This window comes from Podarcis liolepis (genome assembly GCF_965112155.1).
Source record: "Podarcis liolepis genome assembly, chromosome: 4".
NCBI lineage: Eukaryota > Metazoa > Chordata > Lepidosauria > Squamata > Lacertidae > Podarcis > Podarcis liolepis.
The window spans coordinates 84,735,485-84,760,229 of NC_139558.1; the positions used below are offsets into that span (position 1 = coordinate 84,735,485).

General features: G+C 44.8%; 1 protein-coding gene across 5 annotated transcripts in view; it reads left to right on the top strand.

Annotated features, from left to right (window-relative positions):
- ALKBH8 (alkB homolog 8, tRNA methyltransferase) overlaps positions 1 to 23,967 on the top strand; it is a 61,333-nt gene extending 37,366 nt beyond the window's left edge. For all 5 annotated transcript variants that reach the window (XM_083499609.1, XM_083499608.1, XM_083499610.1 and 2 more), the window contains exons 8-12: positions 8,974 to 9,080; positions 10,719 to 10,870; positions 13,881 to 14,137; positions 21,241 to 21,390; positions 23,290 to 23,967. In XM_083499609.1, coding sequence (XP_083355735.1) covers positions 8,974 to 9,080; positions 10,719 to 10,870; positions 13,881 to 14,137; positions 21,241 to 21,390; positions 23,290 to 23,823 — 1,200 coding nt within the window. In that variant the 3' untranslated portion in view covers positions 23,824 to 23,967. The remainder of the gene's footprint in view (positions 1 to 8,973; positions 9,081 to 10,718; positions 10,871 to 13,880; positions 14,138 to 21,240; positions 21,391 to 23,289) is intronic.
- Positions 23,968 to 24,745: the final 778 nt, after the last annotated feature.

A 24,745-nucleotide genomic window follows, 5' to 3' on the forward strand; every position in this document is an offset into this window, starting at 1 on the left:
CCATTTTGTGCCTTCAGGGCTGGGACTGAGGGGCAGTTTCCTAGGTTACCTGGCCTCTAAATTGAACAGTTGGGCTGTTGGCATGCTTCTGCCCATCCATCCGTCCCCATTTGCCTTTCCTTTATTATATTATATTTGACATTTTAAGCCTGTGTTATCCTCATCCCTATTCTTACTGTTCCCTTTTTGCTACATTCTTATTATGAATTATAAAGGGTTTCAGTATCTGTTATCCTTAATTATGCAGGTCAGCATTTATATCTCTTTCTCCCTCCCTTAATTCCTCAAGGAGTTGCAAGCGCACTAGGACTTAAACCCCCCAACCCACTCAATAATAGTTTTAATTTCTGCAAGAGCTCTACCAGTGGTGGCTACTTAGAACAACAACAAACAAACAAACTTTCAGAGCTATTTTTGGAAGATCAGAGCATGAAATGAACCTGGCTGCAACTGATGCCTGTCAGAATTGAGCAGCAGCTGAGCTGAACTGTGGAGCATTAGAAAGTAGCTGTTGCATTTCAGCAGTATTCAGCTCAGGGATTGACTAAGAAGGGCTAATTTCATCGAGCCTGTGACGTCATTCCCCCTTTGTTTCGAGAGTCTATTTTAAGGCTGTGGCAAATTTTGTCGGAAAAGTTTTCTGCATACAGATGGAGGCTGTGGAATGATAAAACCAGAAGGAGGCACAATTGGTCTTTTGAGCAGCGAAGCGAACTTAAATTGGCAATCACTAGTTTGGCGGTATTGTCCCTCCGGGATGTAAAATGGACTTGGATAATATCTTCAACACAAAAGCCGTAGCCCCGGGGATTTATACTTCCATTACTATGCCGGGATAAAATGTCCTATATACAGCAGTGTCCTTTTGAGCCCTGAGGGGAGGTTTTAGAACAATATGTCGAATATTTGTATAACTAGCAAAACCACATTTATGAATCTGTATACCAGCGCTATAGTTTGTCAGATGGAAATTCCAGCCAAAGTATATTCTCGTTGCTTTTGCTTTTGATGCGGTGTAATATCTGTTTATATCTGCCCAAGAAAGGAATGTTGAGCCCACAGGGTGACATAGGCACTATCTTACAACGTCTAGGGCATCTCCCCTGTGGGATGTGCAAGTTATTCTTCGGCATGGGCAGTGCTGAGTGCGAATGCTGTTTTGCCAAGCACTAACTACAAGTGTGTACATGTGTACCCACAGAGAGGTGGGGGAGCAAGGTGCACAATTCAAAGCACTGATTTGAATATTTAAACGCCCTTAACAAGCTTGGGTTGGACATGCCTCCAGAGACCTCTTAGTAACACTGCAGCTGCTAAAAAGCAACTGGAGACATCATTTGGATCGTACCACCTGTTGCAACAAACGTGAAGAGCAGCGATAACACAACTGTGAACTTCCTTTCCTTAGAGGTCTGTTAACAATCAAAGAACGAATTCCTTCTGTAGGATGTTCTTCTTTGTAGTGGCAGCTCCAGGAATTTCAAGTGCGGGGCTTGTTAGGAAGTCATTCTGCAAAGAAACAGAAAAAGGTGTTTGTAGCTTTAAAGAAGTTTTCATTAATCGTTAGGAGTGACAATCTAGGTTGATTGGTTACAGCTGGGTATAAAAATACAAAAGGATGTTGCAGGTTGCACTTGCCTGCAGGAGGAAAGAGTACCCACATGCAAAGATGTATGTAAATAGTTTTGCATATAATCGCTTGTGAACCAGCCAAGAAATAAAGTAACTCATGACTATTTTGCACAAGTCTTATAGTCTCTTGTCATCTGCCACCAGGAAGAAACTCTGCTACAAGCTGTTTAAAGCAGTTTTCTAGAGGAGCCACCACACCAGCAGCAAGGCGCAGTACAGTGGTATCTCTGGTTGCGAACGGGATCTGTTCCGGAGGCCCGTTCGCAACATGAAAGGAATGCAACCCGAAGCAGTGCGTCTGCGCATGTGTGGGTTGCGATTCGCCGCTTCTGTGTGTGCCTGTGACGTCATTTTGCGCGTCTGCACATGCGTGAGTGGCGAAACCCAGAAGCAACCCTTTCCAGTACTTCCGGGTCACCGCGGGACGCAACCTGAAAAAACGTAACATGAAGCAAATGTAACGTGAGGTATGACTGTAGAAGTGTGTGGGCAGCAACCTCCAATAGGGCTTGGGCAAGGTGCAGTCTAGGCCGCAGCCTGAATGGGCTTCTTTGCTGTCTCTGCAATCTGTTCACTCGACCAGTCCACCATGCAAATGGAGGGTGTTGCTGCATCTCCTTTCTCTTGTCACTGCTTGCATGTTTAAAGAGGCCTGGTGAGCAAGGGCCAGAGAGAGGCCCTTTCTCATGAATGAGCCTAGCCATATGCTCAATAATGCCTACCATTGATGCCAGCTTTGCTTCAAGGCCCAGGATTGAGCAGGTGTGGCACAGCTTATTAACCTGAGGAGTTCTGTGCGTTGTTTTGACTGCTGCTACCTGTCCCCAACCTGCTGAGGAGGGATACGAAAGGTTTCATCTACCTATTTCAAGTTAAATATATTTCTTTTATTTTGCATATAAAATAAGAATGTATGTCTTTGAGAATGCGGTATTTCATATGTTTCTGCGAATCCCCATTTTTCTTCATTAGGAGTTAAGCACAACTGTAAGAGTGTTGCAATCTCAGAGAGCAGTTTCCCCAAATGGGTTTTTACAAATCCATTTCAAAAGCAAGCCATGCTGCGTTGAAATTAAATCCACATGTTTCCTATACGATAACGTTGACCGAAGTGATGGCTTTCATTAAGTTTGTGGGTCTTCTTGCTAAAGAGTAGTTTTTCTTTAAACATATTCTTGTATTTCAGGCCTGGAGAATCCTCCATGATACTTTCAAACAGGAATTTCAGGGACCCTTATCAGTCTAGGTTTTTCCCCCCAAGCCATGGAAATTCCTGCTTGGAATCATCTTTCCCCTCATGCTACACCCAAATTCCACCCATAAGGAAAGAAGGAAGGAAAAGAGGGAACATAGCAATTGTGACTTTGTGTGGTTGTTTGGGGGCCCTACAATAATAGACGTAAGAAAGTGTTTGCTCTTAGGTGGAAGGAAGCCCTCACTGGGACTTAACTCCAGAGCGTATGTGCTGAGCTGAAAGGGACATAAAAGTGTGTGTGTGTGGGGGGGGGGAATTAAGAAATTGGTCCCCAAATGTATGTTGGGATTAAAGTGAATTCCAGGTCTGAAAAGGTTGAAGTCTGTGATTCTGCATTGACTAGCAATAGCTCTCTGGGCTTTGAACCTGAGCTGCAGCCCCTGTGAGCCTCAGAAGGGAAATGTACCTGGGATGGAGCTGCAGGTATAGCAAGGAGTGGTACCCAAAGGAGGAGGGGGATTAGGTGTGCATATGGTAGATTTGGAGGAGTAGATACCCGCTGCTGGGACAAAGAGAAGCAGAAGGACATAATTGTCATGCTCCGCTCGTAAGCACACTGTTCTGACATTCAGAAGAGAATAGTGGACTAGACAGACCTTGCTCTGGATCCGGCAAGGCAGCCCTTATGTTCTGATTCATCCAGAGGGTCTGATCACGTCAGAGGTGGCGGCACTTGCCTGCATCAGTGCTAAATTTATGGGTTCCGGGCATATTCCAATGTAGTGAAATCCTCTCAAAGAGGCAAACAATACAGAGACTAAACAGCATTAAATGCTTCTTGTTTGTAGAAGGAAGGCGGCTGAGGAAACAGTGGGAGCCTTTTGTAAGAAGCTGAGCGTGGGCAGTTGGTGAAATTTAATAAACCAGGCTATGCTGGGAGCCTGGCTTGAATCCTTGGCTTTGTAATCGCACAAGGTGCCCAAGGCCTGCATTACTTTTCCTGGGGGGGATTAAGTTCTCGCTACACCAGTCAGCGTGAGAGAGATCAAGAGGCAATGAAAACTGTTAAACTCTTGGCCTCAGGAGCCAAAAGTTCCCGGCAGCAAACTTTCAGCAGCAAATACTTTGTGGCTTAGGGCAGGCAGACTCTAATTCCAAATAAGCAAATCGATAGGAAGGAGAAGTAGGGGGGCCTTGTGGCCTGGTGTTATCGGACAAGCAATAAGATGGCAAGTTGTGTATTGAAGACATGTGAGGTCAAGTCATTTGTATGTCATCAGGTGGGATTTGCCTGCCTTCCAAATTGGCTGGCCACCAGCTCCTCATCTGTTTTGAAAATTAGGGCAAGGTCTAAATTTGTTTTTAGAGAACCAAAGAGCATGTAGTGGTAGTTGCATCTGTCATGTTGGACTCGAGTTTGGGCCATAGTTTATCCTCATCCTCCACAAGTTTTACTAATTTCAATGAGCCTGCTTCGAGTAGGACTTAGTTGGATACAACCCAAACACTTTCCCTCTCCTGGTATCTGAAGAAGAAAGACATCAGCACGTCAGCCGATTTAGATCCCGTTTCCTCTTTCTTGCTCTAATCTACACCGGCTACTGACCCATCTCTTGCTTCGCTCCCATCTGATGGGTGGATGATACACCGGTTTCGATTTGAAAGTTCATTCATACTGCTGCAGTTCTTACTGCAGAGAAAGGTAGCCAGGCAACGGTGTCCCATGTCCTGGTTACCTCCGTATTGCATTATTGCAATGCACTGCACATGAGACTTCCCTCGAGGAGGACTTGGAAGCTCTAACAAGTGCAGAATGCAGCAGAATGCAGCAGCAGGCACTAAGTGTGCTCTCACACTTGCTTGTTCACACTTAGTCATGGTTTAGCTTAGTGTAGTGTACAAATCATGCCAGTATAAGACAGCTTTCTGTGTTCAAGAAGTGTAAGAGCAGAGACATCTATCTATCTCTATATCATCTATCTATCTATCTATCTATCTATCTATCTATCTATCTATCTATCTTCTATCGTTGTTGTTGTTGTTTAGTCGTTTAGTTGTGTCCGACTCTTCGTGACCCCATGGACCAGAGCACGCCAGGCACTCCTGTCTTCCACTGCCTCCCGCAGTTTGGTTAAACTCATGCTGGTAGCTTTGAGAACACTGTCCAACCATCTCGATATCCTGTCGTCCCCTTCACCTTGTGCCCTCCGTCTTTCCCAACATCAGGGTCTTTTCCAGGGAGTCTTCTCTTCTCATGAGGTGGCCACGGTATTGGACCCTCAGCTTCCATCTTCTATCTTCAGCATCTATCTATCATAGGAGATGTAATAGATAAGCAGGTTCCATTTCAATAAAGGTTTAAAATAGGTGAGCTGCTGCTCAACCCCCGTGGTAGGAGTTTGCAAGCTGTTGAGTCCCTCAGATCTGCCGAATGAAGAGTTAAGTGTAATCTGGAAGTTGGCCTACAGCTGCAGAATTTGATCCAAATAAAGGTATCACTTTGCAGGGCTTTTGTTCCTCTTTCTTTCTTTCTTTGTTAAAAAAATCACATTGCATCCCTTATTCTCCATGCCAATGTTATAGCTATCATTATCAAACAATGACTCACTTACTATATAGCCTCTTTAACAATGATTTCCCCCTCCTTCTCTCTCTCTCTCTTTTTTGTCTACATGGCCTGCCAAATGCAATTTCACCTCTGTGCAAGCAGCCTTGTGGTACTTTCCTAGCTCTAAGAAATGCCCCTGTCTCTCCCAGCTGCTCTTCTCTTTGAATTCTCTCCCCCCACCCCACCTCCCCTGCTCCCCCCCTTTGCATTATTTTGCCCATGCCTTTAGCAGTGGGAGCAGCCTTCAGAATGCAAGCGCCTGCTCTGAAGTCTATCTAGGCATCTTTGCATGCTCTGCCACGCATTCCCTCGTCACGAACGCTTGCTCCAGCGTCATGTTTACACTGCAGAGTGGTATTCTTAGCTTCATGCGTATCGCTCACGCTTTTGAGGGAAGGGCTGGGTGTGAAGACACGCTATTCCGACCCCTCCCCCCTTTGAAAGAAACATTGGAAAGCATTGTGCGAGATCAAATATCCAGCATTGCCTCCCATAATATAGACACATATAAAAATTTGTATATATAACACGTATTATTGACTGCAGTCCTTAGCGGTGCACAATGGGCAAGCTGGAAATTTGATCTTCATTGGTTTTGCCACCTCCGAGAATAAAGAAAATGGGTAGAAGCGAAAATAGTAATTGGAAATCGCTCCTGTGGAGGAAAGCTGTCATGAGAGGCGGATTGATTTGGCAGTGGCAGAAGTAGCGCTATTGATTGCTAGTCCTTAGTGAATTAAAAAGAAGACCAGGAGCCTTAATGCACCTCCCTCCCTTTCCTTTTGTGCCTGTGGGTGTGGGGGGGACGAGACAAAGAAGTGGCGACTTAGATTGCACTCCTGGGATAAAGACTTACAAAGAGGCAGGGAGATGCTGTCTGGCTCCTTCAGTGAGTGGCCTCGGCAAGGCGGAGTCAGAACAGAAGCCTTCGAGACTGCAAAAGGATTATTATCATAATTATTATTGCTATTATTATTAAAAGTGGGATAGAAATTACTTTCTGGAAGGCTTCTACGATGGCATTTGAGGAGGCGGAACTAGGGCAAAACCCTCTTGCAAAATGTGGATGTATACTTGATACTCTTTATTTTAAATTATTTCATTCCATGACATCTTCATAACACACTTTACAGTACATTTCGAATTACAGCTATTTTCAATTCTATGTGTATGTATCTAAATAGCTTTTCCTTATTCCTCACCCTGTGACTTCCCTCCACCACCTAACAGCTTCTTCTGTTTAACACTCTGTTTCTATTGTGTTGTGAATATTGGTTTTAATTTTCCCCCATAAGCCATCTAGCCATATTTTGCCTTTACAAAGTTTGGTTGATGCATATCAATAAATTTGTTTTGGAACAATGTTTTTCCATGTATTCTTCTACACATATTGCCACTATAATATCCACTGTTGGAGGCAGCAATGCTTCTAAATACCAGTTGCTACTACGCACAGTTCCTACTTGCAGGTTTCCCATAGGCATCTGGTTGGCTGCTGTGAGAAGAAAATGCTGGATTTAGATGGGCCACTGGCCTGATCCAGCAGCTTCCTGTGTACAGTGGTACCTCGGGTTACAGATGCTTCAGGTTACAGACTCCACTAACCCAGAAATAGTACCTTGGGTTAAGAACTTTGCTTCAGGGTGAGAACAGAAATCGCATGGCGGCAGCAGGAGGCCCCATTAGCTAAAGTGGTATCTCAGGTTAAGAATAGTTTCAGGTTAAGAACGGACCTCCAGAACAAATTAAGTACTTAACCCGAGGTACCACTGTATTTTAAACATTCCATGTATAAAATGACCCCCAACTTTAAATTTAAAAAATTTGGGGGGAAATATAGTCTTATACACGGAAAAATACAGTAATTTCATTTTCTATTTTGCTCCATGTGTTGTCCATACAACCTGCAACCCACCAGGTTTTGCACAGCCCCACCAGCCAGATATGGCAGTCCTTTACTAAGTCCTTAAAGTCCCCCCCCCCCCGCCTACCTTGGACTGCAAAACCAGGGTTGATGTCTAGGCCCTGGCAGGCCACCCTAAACGTCAATGAATGGCCAACTAGATGTCTTTGGGAAGCCCACAAGCAGGACACGAGGGCAATAGCTCTGTCATGGTGTACCCCAGCTACTGGTATTCAGAATCATACTGGCTTTGATCCTGGAGGTAGTATGTCATTGTCTTGGCTAATAGCCATGGATAGCCTTGTTCTGTTGTATGAATTTGTCCAAACCTGACAGAAGCACATCAGCAATAGCTCACACGGCTTCAGTTAACTCTTTATTCAAAGAAGCAAGACAGCTCAGGAGGCCAGGCCTAGTGAGCAAAGCAACTCATACCGATAAAACTTGCTCCTATGAGGCAGTTGTGGGGACTGAAGGTCCCTGCCTTCCCACTACTCCCTAAGTCTCCTCCTCCCCGATTCCTTCCCAAGCAATCTGAGGCTCCTTCGTCTTACCAGTCTTTGTTCCACCATCATCATACCTCTTTGGATTCTGGGAAAACGGAGGGGAGGGGAGCTGGTCGCAGCAGAAGTGGGGGACAGCCCGGCCTCCTCATGAGCCTGACACGTTGCTGCCTCTTGGCTCCACTCCTCTCCAGCCTCTGGTTCTGGAGTGCTCTCTGTCACAGAGTCTTCCTGCTCACTAAACCCTGTTGCTTCTTCAGCTTCTGCCAGCCTCCTCCTTCCAGTCTGCTCCCTCTTCTCCCAACTGGTGCCTCCAGCCAGTCCATCACAAAACCCCTTGTAAAATTGTAGGGCAGTAGCTTAGTGGCAGAGCTTTTGCTTTGCAGTCAGAAGGTTCCCAGGTTCAATCTCCAACATCTCCAGGTACACCTTGGAATGTCCCATTCCTGAATACCTGGAGAGCCACTGCCAGTCAGTATAGGCAGTACTGAACTTGGTGGACCAATGGCCTGACTCTGTACAAGGCAGCTTCTGTGTTCCCAAAGACTGTGTGATTCTGAGTGCAAATGCCTACTGTGTCCGTACACACACAATCAAAATGCTGATTTCTGCGGCAAATCTTGCCTGTTGTTGTTGTTGTTGTTGTTGTTGTTGTTGTTTAGTCGTGTCCGACTCTTTGTGACCCCATGGACCAGAGCACACCAGGCACACCTGTCTTCCACTACCTCCCACAGTTTGGTCAAACTCATGCTGGTAGCTTCAAGAACACTGTCCAACCATCTCCTCCTCCGTCGTCCCCTTCTTCTTGTGCCCTCAATCTTTCCCAACATCAGGGTCTTTTCCAGGGAGTCTTTTCTTCTCATGAAGTGGCCAGGTATTGGAGCCTCAACTTCAGGATCTGTCCTTCCAGTGAGCACTCAGGGCTGATTTCCGTAAGAATTGATCGGTTTGATCTTCTTGCAGCCCATGGGACTCTCAAGAGTCTCCTCCAGCACCATAATTCAAAAGCATCAGTTCTTCGGCGATCAGCCTTCTTTATGGTCCAGCTCTCACTTCCATACATCACTACAAATCTTGCCTACTTACAGTTAATTCTCAGAAATAACAGATGATTTCCCCCTCTTTTCCACAGATTGTTATGGATTTCAAACATCCGGATGGACATGCCGCAGCAGTTATGCTGCCTCAGCGTAGCTTGCTGGTAATGTCTGGAGAATCTAGATACCTCTGGACCCATGGGTAGGTGTTGACAGTCACAAGTTAATGATATTACATGCATAAAAGTGGCAGAGCAGACTGGCGGCAGACTTCCCTTCTTGTTTCTTTAGCAGTCACCAGTTAATGATGATAATCCATTTGCCGTTTTTTGTTTATTTACAGCAGGTCTAGGGAGTCTGTGGTCTTCCAAATGATCCTGGACTCCAACTCCCATCCTCCCTGATCATTGGCCATGCTGGCAGGGGCTGATGGGAGTCGGAGTCCAACAACAGCTGGAATACCACAAGTTCTCCACTCATGAGGAATAGAGGTGATAGGCAGGGGTGTGGGCCCTTTGAAGATATGCCCATTTATGTTGGCTTTAGAAACCAGGCTAGATGTTATAGGATAACTAAAAATGGTGAGGTAGTGTGCACGGGTATGTGGTTTTTAGGTCTGCTTTGTTCAAACTCGCAAAGCAATGATTTGATTTGCTGCAGTTTATTCTGCCACGGCTGAACTTGGCTCAGCAGCATAGAAGTCAATAACAGGCTGAGCGCTTGTCTTGCTGGGAGTCAAGTGCTGATGACTTTTCAAGTCAGCAATTCTGAGGGGCTCTCAACTGGTCCCCTGGACAGATATATCGCCTCTCCATGGCAAATTCTGCATTAATGAAGCTTGTTTATCAAGTTGAGGGGGGAAAGGCTGGACATGAGAAAGATTTGGAGTTTTCCCTGAGGAAGCTCAAACAGACTGTACAGAGGGATACTTGGGCAACATAGTTCCCAAGATTCCTTTTCCTGTACCAGACAGATTTATTCATTATGTTACGATCTCACCAATCCTCCCGGGTGCTCGAGAATGGTATTTATGGGTCTTTCCTCCCACTTTCATTCTCTCAGCCACCGTGTGAGGTAGATTAAATAGAGAGGCAGCCTCTTGCCCAAAGAGAACAGCATGGCTGATCAGGGATTTGAACCCAGGCTCCTTTGAGGCACTATCCAGGGCATTGCCCTTGCCCTGAAAGGTCTGCATTGTGGGCAGTTCTTTTGTCAATATCAAGGTCCGTAAATAATGTCAGCAAATGAGGTATGCAGATCCAAGAAGGACCTGCAGCAATATGTTGTAGTGCACAGTAATTCAATTTAGCCCGGCAATGTCATAGTCTCGAACTCTGAAGAGCAGGAGGAACCAGCTGTCTCTGGGGGGCTGTTGTACCCCCAACTGGGCAAGCTTCTGATGCTGGTGTTTCAAGAGCTGGTGGCCCGAAACCTGCAGAGCCTGAGATGGGTCGTCCCCCCAGGTACATAGACGTTTAGACCCTTGTCTCATTATTTCACAGGTTTCCATGAACCATGTCACCTAATATGTTTGTCATGTGTGGTGAGCCAGTGTGGTGTAGTGGTTAAGAGCGGTAGTCTCGTAATCTGGGGAACCGGGTCCGCGTCTCCGCTCCTTCACATGCGGCTGCTGGGTGACCTTGGACCAGTCACACTTCTCTGAAGTCTCTCAGCTCCACTCACCTCACAGTGTGTTTGTTGTGGGGGAGGAAGGGAAAGGAGAATATTAGCCACTTTGAGACTCCTTCGGGTAGTGATAAAGCGGGATATCAAATCCAAACTCTTCTTCTTCCTCATGTTAGATAATAATAATAATCCTAGCTTCTGTTTTGTTTTAAAGCATCACACCTAGGAAGTTTGACATTGTTCAAGCATCTGAAGGACAGAAAATTGGAGCCGTCACTGCTGACATTGGAGATTTAACCTTGAACAAGAGAGGGGAAAGGACATCTTTCACTTTCAGAAAAGTGAGGAGAAGCCCTTGCAATTGCTGTAAGTTCTAGTTATTCAGATGTAAACAATGGAGCTCGTTGGGTCCTACTCCTTTAAGGCTATGGTTCCCCCCACTTAGCCCTCAGCTCTTAAAGGCATGGCTGGATTAACTGCTCCTCATTAAACCTTGTGCCATGTTCATTCTACACTTGTACGGAATCAAATGCTCATGGCAGTTCTGACTCTGTGGAACTCCCTGCCCATTGATACCAGACCAGCACCTTAACCATACTGTTTTTGGCACCTGCTAAACAATTTCTTTTTCTTCAGGCAAGTCTGGCCAGCTATGTAAAGTCAACATATATTTTAATGAGTGATTTACTTTAGAGTGAGTATTTTAACTGCAGATCTTATTTATAATTTTTAAATTATTTGGGGTCAATTTGTTTTCAACTTCTGACTTTTATCAATAATATTAATGTATATTTTATGCAAACCGTTTTTACAGTTAAGCAGCATGTGAATTCTGTAGAAGAAATGCATTTTTAAAAAGCAACCTTCAACATGCCTTGCTTAGGCTACAGCATCTTGGGACGCTTACCAAGTATTGCAGCAGTAGCCACGTGGTACCCTGCAGATATTGCGGACTGCAACTCTGGCCTTCCTCGCCATTGACCATGCTGCTGTCCGGGCTGATGGGTGTTGTAGTACGGCAACATTGGAGGGCACCATATAATCTATCCCTCCTGTATCCCAGGAGGGTCAGGCACTCATCTCTGGGCTCTCCTGGCCTCCGGTTGTGGAACAAGCTGTCTTGGCAATATGGGAGCCCCAAAGGAATAAACTAGGGCTGAGTGGAAGGTCTATGAGAGCTAACATCCTGCAGTAGGGGCACTTCTTCCCTCTACTCTGGATATTCTTTCCAACCATGCCCTAGGGCGTGACCAGTGGTGACCACTACATTCCTACTGGTCCCATCCTCCTCCCCACTCCCAGGACTCTCCTGGGGCTCTTTCAACTTGTCATGGATCACCCAGTGCTGATCCATTTCCTCTGCAAACCTTAATGCTGTCCCTTCCAAAGCCCACCCTCTCTGATTGGATGGGTGGAGCAGCAACAGTAGGTGAGCAGTTAGATTCCTGCCCTTTTGACTGGGTCTGGGCTTTTATTCCTTGGTTGGTCTGCTGCTGCTACACAATATTGATTTCACCCGGAAATAACCTTTTTTCTTTGTTGTCTCCTTTTAAAAACAAACCACTACCCCTTCTTCTCGGCTAGCGACAAATTTGTCTTTGAAAGTGCAGCAGGAGTAAGCAATATTTCCCACCTTTTAGCCTCCAGAAAGCATTCCTGTGGCCAAAGAACACCCTTTAGAACAGGATGAGCACCTTAATCAAAGTAAGGCTTTTGAGTCGAGCATAGCTCTAGTAGTTCAGACAGTTTTGCAAAAACCATCTGATCGATGTGTTCTGAGGAAAAAAAAGATTTTTGATTTGCTTCTTATGGTGTAAACTTTGGGAATTGCTGTTAAGGTTTGTTGCCACATCGGCACAGCTAGGTAGGGTGGTTCTATGTAGTCACCCAATACAAGTTTGGGCTTTTTGTTGCTGGTGCTACACCACACCCTGAAGCATCCTGTCTTCGCTCTTATTTAAACTTGTACGATGCAGTTGTACCATTTATGCATGCAACGTGGTGCAGATATAGCATGGAAACCATGGTTTGCAAATTGAGATCCAGCCTAGGGGCACACTCTCACACTCCTCCCCTGCTCCTCTCCCCAAAGAGAAGTCTTCCTTCCCATCCTATCTCAACATGAAAAGTTTTGAAGAGTTATTTGTACACTGGTGCTAACTACGCAACAGTTTCTTCTAACCATGGTTCTCTTTTGAGCCAGAATTTGGTATTATGGTTTCATTTGAACCATTAACTTCGGTGCAATGTAACTTTAAACCATGGTTAATGTTGACAGTTACGTGCAGACATGCAAAGTGGGTCTTTGTAATCAGGCTTATAGGGTTGCTAATCTTCCCTTCCAGTAGAAGCCCCTTACGCCTTGAGAGATGGCACTCCAAAAGATCCCCAGAATTTTGGAGGGTGCACAGGGGGCTCAAAGTACAAGGGGTAGGATCTGGAAAGCCCCTATGCATGGGTAGAAGACTTCTAGTGTTTTGGATCCTAGCCATAGTGTTTTTCAGATACAGTTCCTAGGTTGTAAACCTAGGTCTAGTAACTACTCTGCCCATACCATACTCTTGTACCCTGATCCTCTTAGAGTATCTCAGTTTAAACTGTTTAAACAGTTTAAACAAAGAGATATACCTTTTAGTTCAGTGTTTCCCAGACTTGAGTCTCCAGCTAGCTAGCAGGACCAGTGGATGATGGGCATTGTAGTCCAAAAAGAGCTGGAGACCCAAGTTTGAGAAACACTGATTTAGTTCATCAAATGTATACAGTGGTGCCCCGCAAGACGAAATTAATTCGTTCCGCAATTTTTGTCATCTAGCGAATTTTTCGTCTTGCGAAGCACGAAATCCCATAGGAATGCATTGAAAATCAATTAATGCGTTCCTATGGTCAAAAAAAGTCCAAACAAAGCCAAATTTGGTACAACAACAGTTCATTAACTGCTCTTTAAAGTCACACATACTGTAAAGAGCAGTTCAAAAATTGAAGGGAAAATAAATTAACTTTATAAACAAAACATGTCTTTGTTTTTAGACAAAGAAAACAAAGTCGCGAGACGTTTTCGTCTTGCGAAGCAAGCCCATAGGGGAAATTCGTCTTGCGAGGCAAATCGAAAACGGAAAAACCTTTCGTCTAGCGAGTTTTTTGTCTTGCGAGGCATTCGTCTTGCGAGGTACCACTGTAGATTACTGTAGATCACTAACTAGGTAATAGATGTGCCATTATAAATTCAATTCAATTCAATTTTAAAACTGAAACCCAGAATGTGCAATTTGGTTTGTGGTTTTCAGAATTCTCTGTTAATCCAAAATGGACCGCTCTGGTTCGGAGCACTGTGTTCTGTTTACGGACAAATAAATCGTTATCCTTTCCTACCCTGTAGCTTATCCTTCTGTGTGTGACAGTCAGCGTAAGGACACGGAGCCCTCCTTCCCGGATAATGAGAGTGAGGCCTCGAAGCTAGAAGAAAAGTATGTCCACGAGGTGTATGAAGGGATTGCCACGCACTTCAGTAGCACAAGACACAGCCCATGGCCGCGAGTCGTTGAATTCCTGAGGACTTTGCCGTGTGGGGCTGTTGTGGCTGATGTCGGCTGTGGCAATGGAAAGTATTTAGGAGTCCGCAAAGACTTACATATGGTAAGGAACTATGTGGTTTCAGTCCTCCTTGCTTTGAAGGGGATAGTTAACCTATCAGAATTGCATCTCCTGTGACATTTTTCCTGCGTGGAAAGCTTTCTCTCCCTTTTTCTTTTTCTTTCTCCTCCTTTCCCTTCCCTCCCAAAAAGGTCCCACAAAGTGACTTACAACACAGTAGTTCAGTTTCGAATACATAGGCTGGAATCAGGGGGAGGAGCCTGTGACTAATGTTTCCAATCCCTCAGATGGCGATTCTGACTTTTATTTGGCTTTGGAAGGTCACCTGAGTTGAGCCAATATTCAAACAGGCCATTCAAAATGATAAAGAGTTCCTAAAGCCCAATAAAGCCGTTGTAACAACTGTGGCATGTGTCAGAACCAGGCCAGGGTTGTGGGTGGCTGAATCTGAAACCTGGAGCATGTGCTTGCCATCACGATGGGATCCTGGCTGTCAGTTCCTGGCACTGGCTGTAATGCACTCGGGTGCAAATTATGGATGTGGAGAGGCAAATTGGCACTCGCTTTTGAGATGAATAAAAATGAACAGTATCCCTTTATCTTTGAGTGAACTCGTTCCTTCCTCCTCCTTTGAATTGCAGGGCTGCTTTCCATGGTGCTGAAACTCCTGGCTTCTCTTTCTTGTCCAGAGTCCACCAGCACAAAGCCAGCAGGGGCAGCTGTAGCATCTTGCCTCCTGGTGGGGACAGAGATATGGATCAGGACACTTATACTGCCTGCTGTTACCACCAGTGTTTCACATCGCTGCTCTCCGTAGAAGCCCATCAAGCCTGTGCAGAAACAATTGTTGTAGCTTCTTAGGCTTGGCCATAGACCTAGACTTCTGCAGTTCTTGGTTCCAGCTGGGGATCCCCCTGAAATTGTGCCCCCAAGTCCCATCTTGGCTTTTCCACTGCCTTGAAGTTTTTCCTCTCCAGTGTGTCCTGAAACTGCTGCATCTGTATTTTGACAACTAAATTTTGCCATTACGAGCCTAACCGGTTTGGTCGACTGTGCCTGGATTCATGCTATATTACCATATAATGATACCTGAGGTTATATGTAATATTCCCAAGAAAAGTCAAGAAAATGTGATACCACAGAGAGCAAAGTTCCATCCCCCCCCACTTTCAGGCAGCGCTTGAAGATTAAAACCCCAGGAGAGCTGCTTCAGCTGTAGAGTACTTTTCACAGTTGCTGTTCAAAGTACAAAGCCAGAGGGGGGAAAAGACAAAGTAGAGCAAGGGTAGGCAATCTGTGGCCTTTCACATTTTGATGGACTTCAACCCCCATAATCCCTGGCCGCTGGTTGAGGTCCCCTGAAGGGCACAGGTTCCCTACCCCTGCTCCCAGAGCAAAGGTGACCAATTTCTGTTGAGAAAAACAGAAATTGGTCACCTTTGCTCTGGGAGCAGGGGTAGGGAACCTGTGCCCTTCAGGGGACCTCAACCAGAGGAACCACATTGCCTTCCAAACCATTGTCAAGTCAATAACAACAACAACAACAACAACAATAATAATAATAATAATATTTGTACCCCGCCACTCTGGGCGGCTTCCAACAAAGATTAAAAATACATCAAAATGTCACACATTAAAAACTTCCCTGAACAGGGCTGCCTTCAGTTGTTTTCTAAATGTCAGGTAGTTGTTTATCTCTTTGACATCTGATGGATGGATTCCACAGGGTATAGCTTTGCTTCTCGCAGTGAGGAAACTGCCAGAAGGCCCTCGGCGCTGGACCTCAGGCAGAATGATGGGGTGGGTGGGGGTGGAGACGCTCCTTCAGGTATACTGGGCCAAGGCCGTTTAGAGCTTTAAAGGTCAACACCAACACTTTGAATTGTGCTTGGAAATGTACTGGGAACCAATGTAGGTCTTTCAAGACCGGTGTTATGTGGTCTCGGCTGCTGCCCCCAGTCACCAGTCTAGCTGCCATATTCTGGATTAATTGCAGTTTCCGGGTCACCTTCAAAGGTAGCCCCACGTAGAGCACATTGCAGTAGTCCAAGTGGGAGATAACTAGAGCATACACCACTCTGGCGAGACAGTCTGTGGTCAGGTAAGAGCTTCATAGCTCTAATAAAAAGGAGCTTAGACATTGCCAAGGAATTACATGCACAGTTCAGAGACGTGAAACATGACATTGTGGAAGAAAGTCCCTCACTTTCATTACTGCACTGGGGGCGAAACGTTAACCCCACACTGATTGAAAGTAGGTAGATTGCCAGGGGCCAATTAAAATTGCTTTGTAGGGCAGATAAGGCCCCATGGGTTGTGAGCTGGCCACCGCTGCTTTAGAGCACAAACCCTACATGCACAAATGTGTTTCTGTGGTCTTCTTTCGGGTGTCCTTAGTTTGGAATATTCCAGGAACTTTAATCAGCTCAGCACATAGTGAAACTATGGAACTTGCTCCCACAGGAAACAGTGATGACCACTAACCTAGATGGCTTTAAAGGACAGATGCATGAAGGGAAGGGTAATCAATGGGCTACTTGCCATTTTGACTGTGTTCTGCCTCCACAGTTAGAGGCAGCAATGCTTCTGAATGCTTCTTGCTGGAAACCACAGGAGTAGAGAGTAGAGAGTCTTGTGCTTGAAGAGGTCTTGTGCTTGAATCCTGCTTTTGGGTTTCTCATAGGTATCTGGTCAGCCACTATCAGAATACAGTTCTGGACTGGACGGGCCGTTGGCCTGATCCATCAGACTCTTCTGAAGTTCAGTCGACATATCTGAAGTCTTCCACTGGCCTACCTCTTATGATGGTGGCATATTTGGCTTCTGCCAGTGTAGCTGATCTTCTACCAAATCCTATGACATCTCAGCTGATAGACCCTAGCCTTAAGATTGCTCCCTATGAGTAATAAAATGTTAACTGGCACACAATTTGAAAGCCACTTTTAGACAGTAAGCAGACCCCAAGCTGACTTGCTCCTGAAGAGGCCAAGAGAAGCTTTATTGTTGCTTAACTTTCTCCTTCTTCGCAGCAATCCGCCATTAAGATTTGTCTCTCCAGCAAGCTCTCTCATTCAGGAACTGGCGTCTGCAATGTAGTTAATATCCCAAATCAACTAATAATTATTTTCAGGCTACAACATTCAGGCATAAACACGCCCACTTATAAAGCAGTAGATTCCTTCTGGTTAAAAATAAATTGCCTGAAGCAGATGCATTATAATTCCAGACAGGGAATTATAATAGGAATTTTTATTTTATCAGTGAGCAGAAAGAAGGGAGATAAACATGCCTGCCAGTTATAACGATGATAATAATAAACATACATCAGGTTGCTCCACTATTATTGCAGCATCCCCGGCAACATCACAATGGCTCACTTCATAATTTTGGTGTGGTTTTAGCTTGGGTCTGAATTGTTTGACAGAGTGTGTGAGAAATAGCCAAAGGAGTATTGAAATTACCAAGAGATTTTTGAGAGAGACTCTTGGGGATTGGAAGTGAGTGATAGATTTGCTACACTGGCCAAAAGGCAAATGTGGATTTGGGATGATGGGAACCTCGCACATCCTTTCAATCAAAGTATTGCTTTATTAGCTAATGAAAAGGGAACATATCTTGCAGGTGAAGGACTCAAAACAGCAGACAGGTGAAAAGAAAGCCAAAAATAAAAATAGGGAGCCCACTGGGTATATGACACAATTCTCCTTTTCGTGGCGGCGAGAGATGGCCTTCTCGTTTTTAGACGCAGCCCCTTCTCTCTGAAAGGTGACGCAGCAGCTCTCTGTGCGGGAAAACAAAACACTACGTGAAAGAAATGTTAAAGGTCTGACTCAGAACAAGTGAAGCAAGGGAATTTCTCTCTCCTTTCTCTGTCTCGCACTGTGGCTGCATGCTGTCATCTTTCTTGCTGTGTTTGTATGAATTTGCCCGAATTTAATTTGCTTCCTCGAGACTCTCATGCTATTAGTTATAGCTGAGATGTTTCTCTAGGGAGCCACATAATTTCATTTGGTGGCTGGATTTCAAAATTAGATGTAGTTCTCTCTCCATCAGCTTTCTGATGAGTCGCATCAATCAGGTTTCAAATGGACTTAAATGATCTAATTCCACCAGGAGGAGTTAGTTATTGTGAGGTAAAACTAAAATGACCACAGTATCCTGTGGTTCTTTTTGTTCCCTGAGCTTGGGGAGATAATCAGCATCTTGTGGATGGCAGGCTCCCTAATAATTATTATATTTTGCATCTTCCTATCTCTGTCGCTAACCTGGTAATAGAAATAAGTGTGGCCACTGCAAAAAATAAGGCTCTGTTCTAGGGTGAAACCATGGCACTTTGGTTTCTTTCCTTCACAGCCTCAAGAAATGTGGACAGGAAGAACAGAACAGCTCCTAAGATTCTTTGGGGAAAGCCATGGGGGACCATGTGTTGAGATTCCTGCATCTCAGGGGGTTGGACTAGATTGGGCCCGTTCAGCTCCCAAGAGACTGTGATCTACTCCCAGTATGAATAAACTGGCAGTGATCAACCCATTGTCATTGAGGATTGACCAGAGTTGTTGAGCTTTTTTGGGGGAGGATTGACCAGAGTTTTTTGGGAGAGACAATAGTTGTTGAGCTTTTGGGGGAGAGGATTGCAGTTTACTTAAGCCCGTGATCAACCAGGATCACCAGGGGATCTACCTATTGATCGTGGTTAGCCGGTTGGACATGTCTGGATCCCTTCCAATTCTATGATTCTATGACTGTTTAAAGTGGTATAATACTGCTTCAGCATCTTAAAAAGTAGAGACATCACCTTGCCAACAAAGGTCCATATAGTAAAAGCTATGGTTTTCCCAGTAGTGATGTATGGAAGTGAGACCATAAAGCAGGCTGATCGCTGAAGAATTGATACTTTTGAATTATGGTGCTGGAGGAGACTCTTGAGAGTCCCATGGACTGCAAGAAGATCAAACCTATCCATTCTGAAGGAAATCAGCCCTGAGTGCTCACTGAGAGATCCTGAAGCTGAGGCCCCAATATTTTGGTCACCTCATGAGAAGAGAAGACTCCCTGGAAAAGTCCCTGATGTTGGGAAAGATGGAGGGCAAAAGGAGAAGGGGATGACAGAGGAGGAGATGGTTGGATAGTGTTCTCGAAGCTACCAGCATGAGTTTGACCAAACTGTGGGAGGCAGTGGAAGACAGAAGTGCCTGGCGTGCTCTGGTCCATGGGGTCACAAAGAGTCGGACATGACTAAACAACAACAAAATACTGCTTCAAATGTATGGTTATGGATGTGCAGCAAAGGCACTCTGCAGATGCTCAGGAGTGTTCATCTTTGTTACTTCACCCGCTGCAAGGCTAAACGTTGGGATTTCAGACGGGATGATGGGCTGAGCCAGATGAAACCTTGGTTCACATAAGCATGGGGGGAAAGAGAGAATGAATTAATTAAAATAATATGAAAGTGCCTCTGATAATCCAGTAAGATCATTACACCTTCTTAGCAACTCGTAATTATCTGTGTCCAGTCATTATGGGCATGCCTGCAGCTCCCATCGTATTATTTATATCAAATGCAAATTTAATCTGAAGCCTGTGTAGCCTTTGCAGTTTCTTCTCTGCATCTCAATTGAGGTAAGCAATGCTCCTGGGTCTTCCCCCCTCTCCCAGTGCAAGATCTAATCTTTTGTTTTGGGCAGTAGTGGATTCGCTTTAATACATAGGACGTTACAAGTAAGCCCGACTTCACAATTATTTGATATAATTTAGATGCAAATTAGGAACCTCATATTCTGCCGGTCGTAGGCTTTCTTCCTCTTGGTTAGCTTAGCTGCAGCTCATTACATTTCATCAGAGTACAGTGTTGCCTCTTTTCAAGGTCACTCCAGTATTGTCTTTTTGATTGAATTCCTGCTTCCCAGTCAATTTATACTGTACATATTTAGGACAGAGTGTGATTGAAATCAGAAGAATTGTGCCTCTTTTTTTAATCGATACAGTCGATGAAGCACTCACTTTCTCCTCTTTTCAGCTGCTTGTTTGTACGTGGAACCCTTTCATAGAATTGTTCAGAGACTTCTAGAGGTGGAAGGGACCCTGAACATCATTTAGTCCAAGCCCTTGCAATGCAGGAATAGGCAGCTGTCCCATACAGGGATCAAACCTGCAGCCTTGGTGTTATCAGCACCGTGCTTTAACCAGCTGAGCTATAAGGCTACTTAAACCTTTGAACCTCATTGGACTCTTAATTGCTTCGGCTTTATTGGCCAAAATGCCTGTTTGAAGTTGAGTGGTGCCTTAAATTTCTTTAATCTTTCTCAAGATTTCAGGGAGGGAGTCCTAGCTCATTGGTAGAGCATCTAGCGTCCATGCAGAAGGTACCAGCTTCAATCCACAGCAACTCCAGTTGGGCCTGGGATGGAATATCCCTGTCTGAAATCCTGGAGAGCAGCTGGCAATCAACACAGACAGTTCTGAGCTAAATAGACTATATAAGGCAGCTTCCTGGTAGAAATGGCTGCTGGTCAAAATTTGCCTTGTTTGCAATGCTTTTTAAATTCTTTTTATTAAATTGGATTTTAAAAAAATAAAAAATAGGTGTTAGCTTCTACCAAAGGCCAACCACATTTTGAGGAAAGGAAACCAAATTATTTTATTCTGGGAGTAAGTAGCACTTAGCTTTTGACACCCTCTGCAAAATCCAAATAATAATGAACTACTTTACTGGGACATTGTGGGACAGAGGAGGCTCAGAAGACAAGACAGCCATCGCAGTGTAGCATTTCAAAGGAGATGGCATTTCTACCACACATGCTGGAGAAATGCAGAGGTGCCATTTGAGCGTGTCACATCTCGACAGTCCTCTTTTATTCCTCCTTTCCTATGCAATTCCTTTTATTCCTCCTTTCCTACGCAATTCCTACGCAAGTATGCAGTTAAAATTTTGAAGAAGTGAGATCCAACCTTGAGATACTCAATTATTTCTTCCGCAGAGGAAAAAAATGTGCCATAAATTCAAAATACTTGCAGGCTTTGTTGGGGGGGGGGAATGCCTGAAGGAAAGTAGATCTCCTGCCTGTAGGTGACTTTTGCAAAATCCGCATGAAACTTTTGTATGTATCTTGTTAAGAGTGCAAAATCCTTCCCATTTTCTCTTGCAGTTTGGCTGTGACCGTAGCATGACTCTTGTTGACATTTGTGGAGAGAAGGGATTTCAAGCCTTCGTGTGCGATGCGCTCAGAGTACCAGTACGAAGCGGCTCATGCGATGCCTGTATCTCCATTGCTGTCATCCACCATTTTTCAACAGTGGTAAGTTAAAACTCTTCCCTATGATTTGTTGCCATATCCTTTACACAGCAGCACTGGATGTCTTATACAGTTGTAACTTGGTTCGTGAACGCCTTGGTACTCGTACATTTTGGCTCTCGAATGCTGAAAACCTGGAAGTGTGTGTTCCGGTTTGCAAATGTTTTTTGGAAACCAAATGTCTGACATGGCTTCTGATTGGGTGCAGGAGGCTCCTGCAGCCAATCGGAAGCTGTGCCTTGGTTTTCAAACGTTTTCGGAAGCCGAATGGACTTCCGGAACGGATTACGTTCGAGAACCAAGGTACGACTGTACTGGGTCAGATTGCTTGTCCATCTAGTCCAGCATTGTTTCTTCCAAAGGACAGCAGCTTCCCAGGGGTCTCGGGCCAAATCCCATCATCCACTTTGGCTTTCAGTGGCTAAGACTGAGCCGATATGAGCTGGTTTCTGTTGCACTTTCATTTCCAATGATGGGTGGGGCTAGGCCATCAGGACACCCATGTTTAACTTCTCAGCAATTAGCTGGCTAAGAGAGCCATCCTAAAGCCAGATGAACCAGGGTGGGCAGGGTTAGGATCCATCCAGTGGGTCTCTGGTTGAGCTGGGAGGTTTCTGGTGCAGCCAGGCTACATTGGCATAACACCCCATTCTTTGCTCAGCCAGAGTACCTTCCCCATCCAGGCTTAGCTAGGGCCCAGCTGGCTGAGTTGAGCCTGCTGGATCTTAAGCCATTGTAAGCCCTAAAAAGGATGTCTGGAGGGGGCGACTCAGGCTGGATCTTAAGTAGGGCTGGGCGATATCTGGTTTTCAACATCACAATATATCACCAGCTAAACATTGTGATATACTGATATATTACAACGTCTGAAATAAGGATGGAACTATGTAGAGGCACTAGGCTGGCTTCAAGGTTTTTTCCACATTGTGATTTTTGCATAGCACACACACACACACACACACACACACACGCCACAATTTGCGATATATTGCCAGGTCAAAAACTATGAAGCCGATATGGACTTCAAACCAGTTTTGGATTGCCCAGCCCTAACTCCTAAGCCTGTTCAGAATGGTCATGTGACCCGGCCACCTAGCATAAATTAAACCAGCAGAAAAGGTGGTGTCACTCAAATACTGTCTTAAGTACTTGTTTTCCCTCTGCCAGGCTTAGGCTGGCTCATTCAGCAGTAGTCCCACTCCTAAGCAGGAATTTGAATCTGGCATACGTCACAGCTGCTTAATTTATGCCAGCTTGCTTTACTCCAGCGTCTTGTGTCTAGGGTTGCTCCTATATGCAACAGACACACGTTTCAGTGTACGAAAAGCTATGGTGCCCAAGGCTTGGTGCTGGATACCCGAAGGGCTACTTCTGCCCATATGAACCTGTGCACACACTCCAGTTCTTAGCAGAGGAGGCCCTGTTCTGTATCCTACCACCATCTGAGATGCCATTGGTAGGTGGAAGGAACAAACCCTTCTTGCATAGAAGAGCCAGGGCCCAGATCATGGATTGTCTTGTTATGAAACATCCAGATTTAGGCACCAATTGTTATCTTTTTTTTCTTACTTGGGCACACCTTACAACAATGTGCTTACATCTGTGACGTTGGTTGCTCCTTTTTCATTTGAGCAAGCAATCATAAAAATGGCAAGCATAAGCAGTCTTTTAAGAGAAAAGCAACAACGTTTAAATGGAGCTTGATAATTGCCGTGGGTATTACAGAGCAGGAAAAAAATTATTTTACCAAATAAACAGATAAAGAGCAGTACAGGTGTTCCTGATTATATAAACCACTAGAGCACATCAGTTTTCCTTTGCTGTACTCGAGGCGTTGCTCTCACTTGCAGTCCTGCTGCTGTTAACCTTCGGACTGACTTGTTCTGCTTTCCCCTTGACCAGGAGAGAAGGCTGGCTGCTCTCTGCGAATTAGTCCGGCTGCTGAGGCCAGGTGGAAGAGCCCTCATTTATGTCTGGGCTATGGAACAGGAATATAAGAACCAGAAGTCTAAATACCTGAAAGAAAAAAGAGCCAGTGGTGGTGTGTCTGAAGAGCTCGGCAGTGACCCAGTAGAGGAAACGGGCGACAGTGACTGCCAAAGTTCAGCGCACCCCAAGAGCAGGTGTTGCAATGCAAACCAGGCCGTTCATGCTAAACTGCCTGTTCATACCAACAGAACATCCTTTGGCTCCCAAGACTTGCTGGTCCCTTGGCACCTGAAAGATGGCATGAAGAAGAAATCCAGGCATGTCCAGGCTCACCGACCTGTGGGATGCTCTGCAGACTCGCAGGAACTTAGTCCCATATTTCACCGTTATTACCATGTCTTCTCCAAAGGAGAACTGGAAGCGCTCTGCAAGAGGCTAGATTGCGTAGAGGTGCAAGAGAGTTACTATGACCAAGGGAACTGGTGTGTAGTTCTTGGAAAGCTGTAACTTATCAACAAAACCTTGCAGGCTGCCAAAGTGGAAAGGGAACGTATTTGACATAAATATTTGGTTGCAAAATGGTATTTGGGCGGCATCTGGCTTTTAGCCGTGGCTTTATGTTTATAAAATAAATATTGTTTTTACAGTGTTGCTGGGATTATTTTACTTACCAGCTCTGGCTTTACCAACCAAGTATATTTCATTTCTCTTGTTAAATTTGGTATTCTGCCTTTCTACACTGAGGGACTCAAGGCAGTTTACACCCCTTAACAAGGACAGCCCCAGCGGCTGCATGAACACACAGTTGAATCAGGACTTGTCACTAAATGCAGCACCTGCAACTTGAGTCAACCAGCGGAGTAAGACAAGATGCCGAATAACAGTAAACGGGCCTAAAGTGAAGGATTGTCTAGGACAGTAAAAATAAAATAAAATAAAGTAAAATGGTGGTTTTGGAACGGCATAAATAAATGAATGGGTGCTCAAGAAATCAGAGGAGGTTGAAGAGAATGGATCGTGAAGTTACATGGAAAGAACAATTAAGAGCATAAGAGCAAATATTTGTCCTGAACGTAAAAGTTTATTATATAAAGTTAAGTAGCGTTGGCAAGTAGAAAACAAACAAACAGAAGAACCCATTAAAAAAGGCAATATAAGCAGAGACTTATAAACTTTAAACTAATCCAGAATCACAAGAGACCATAATGTTCAGCACAGTCATTGGCTCATTTCCCCAGTTTCCTTATGTACAAATGTTCCCCAACTCTTTACAGTGATTTAATTTTCATCTCTGGTTCTCAGCAATGTTCCCATTACCTTCCACAATCTTTGTAAGCCTGACATTTTATTTTTTAGATGGAATGCAATGGATTGAGGGCTGGGTTAAAAGAGGCAGGGCTCCAAGGTTTCTGTAAGGCACCAAGTAGGT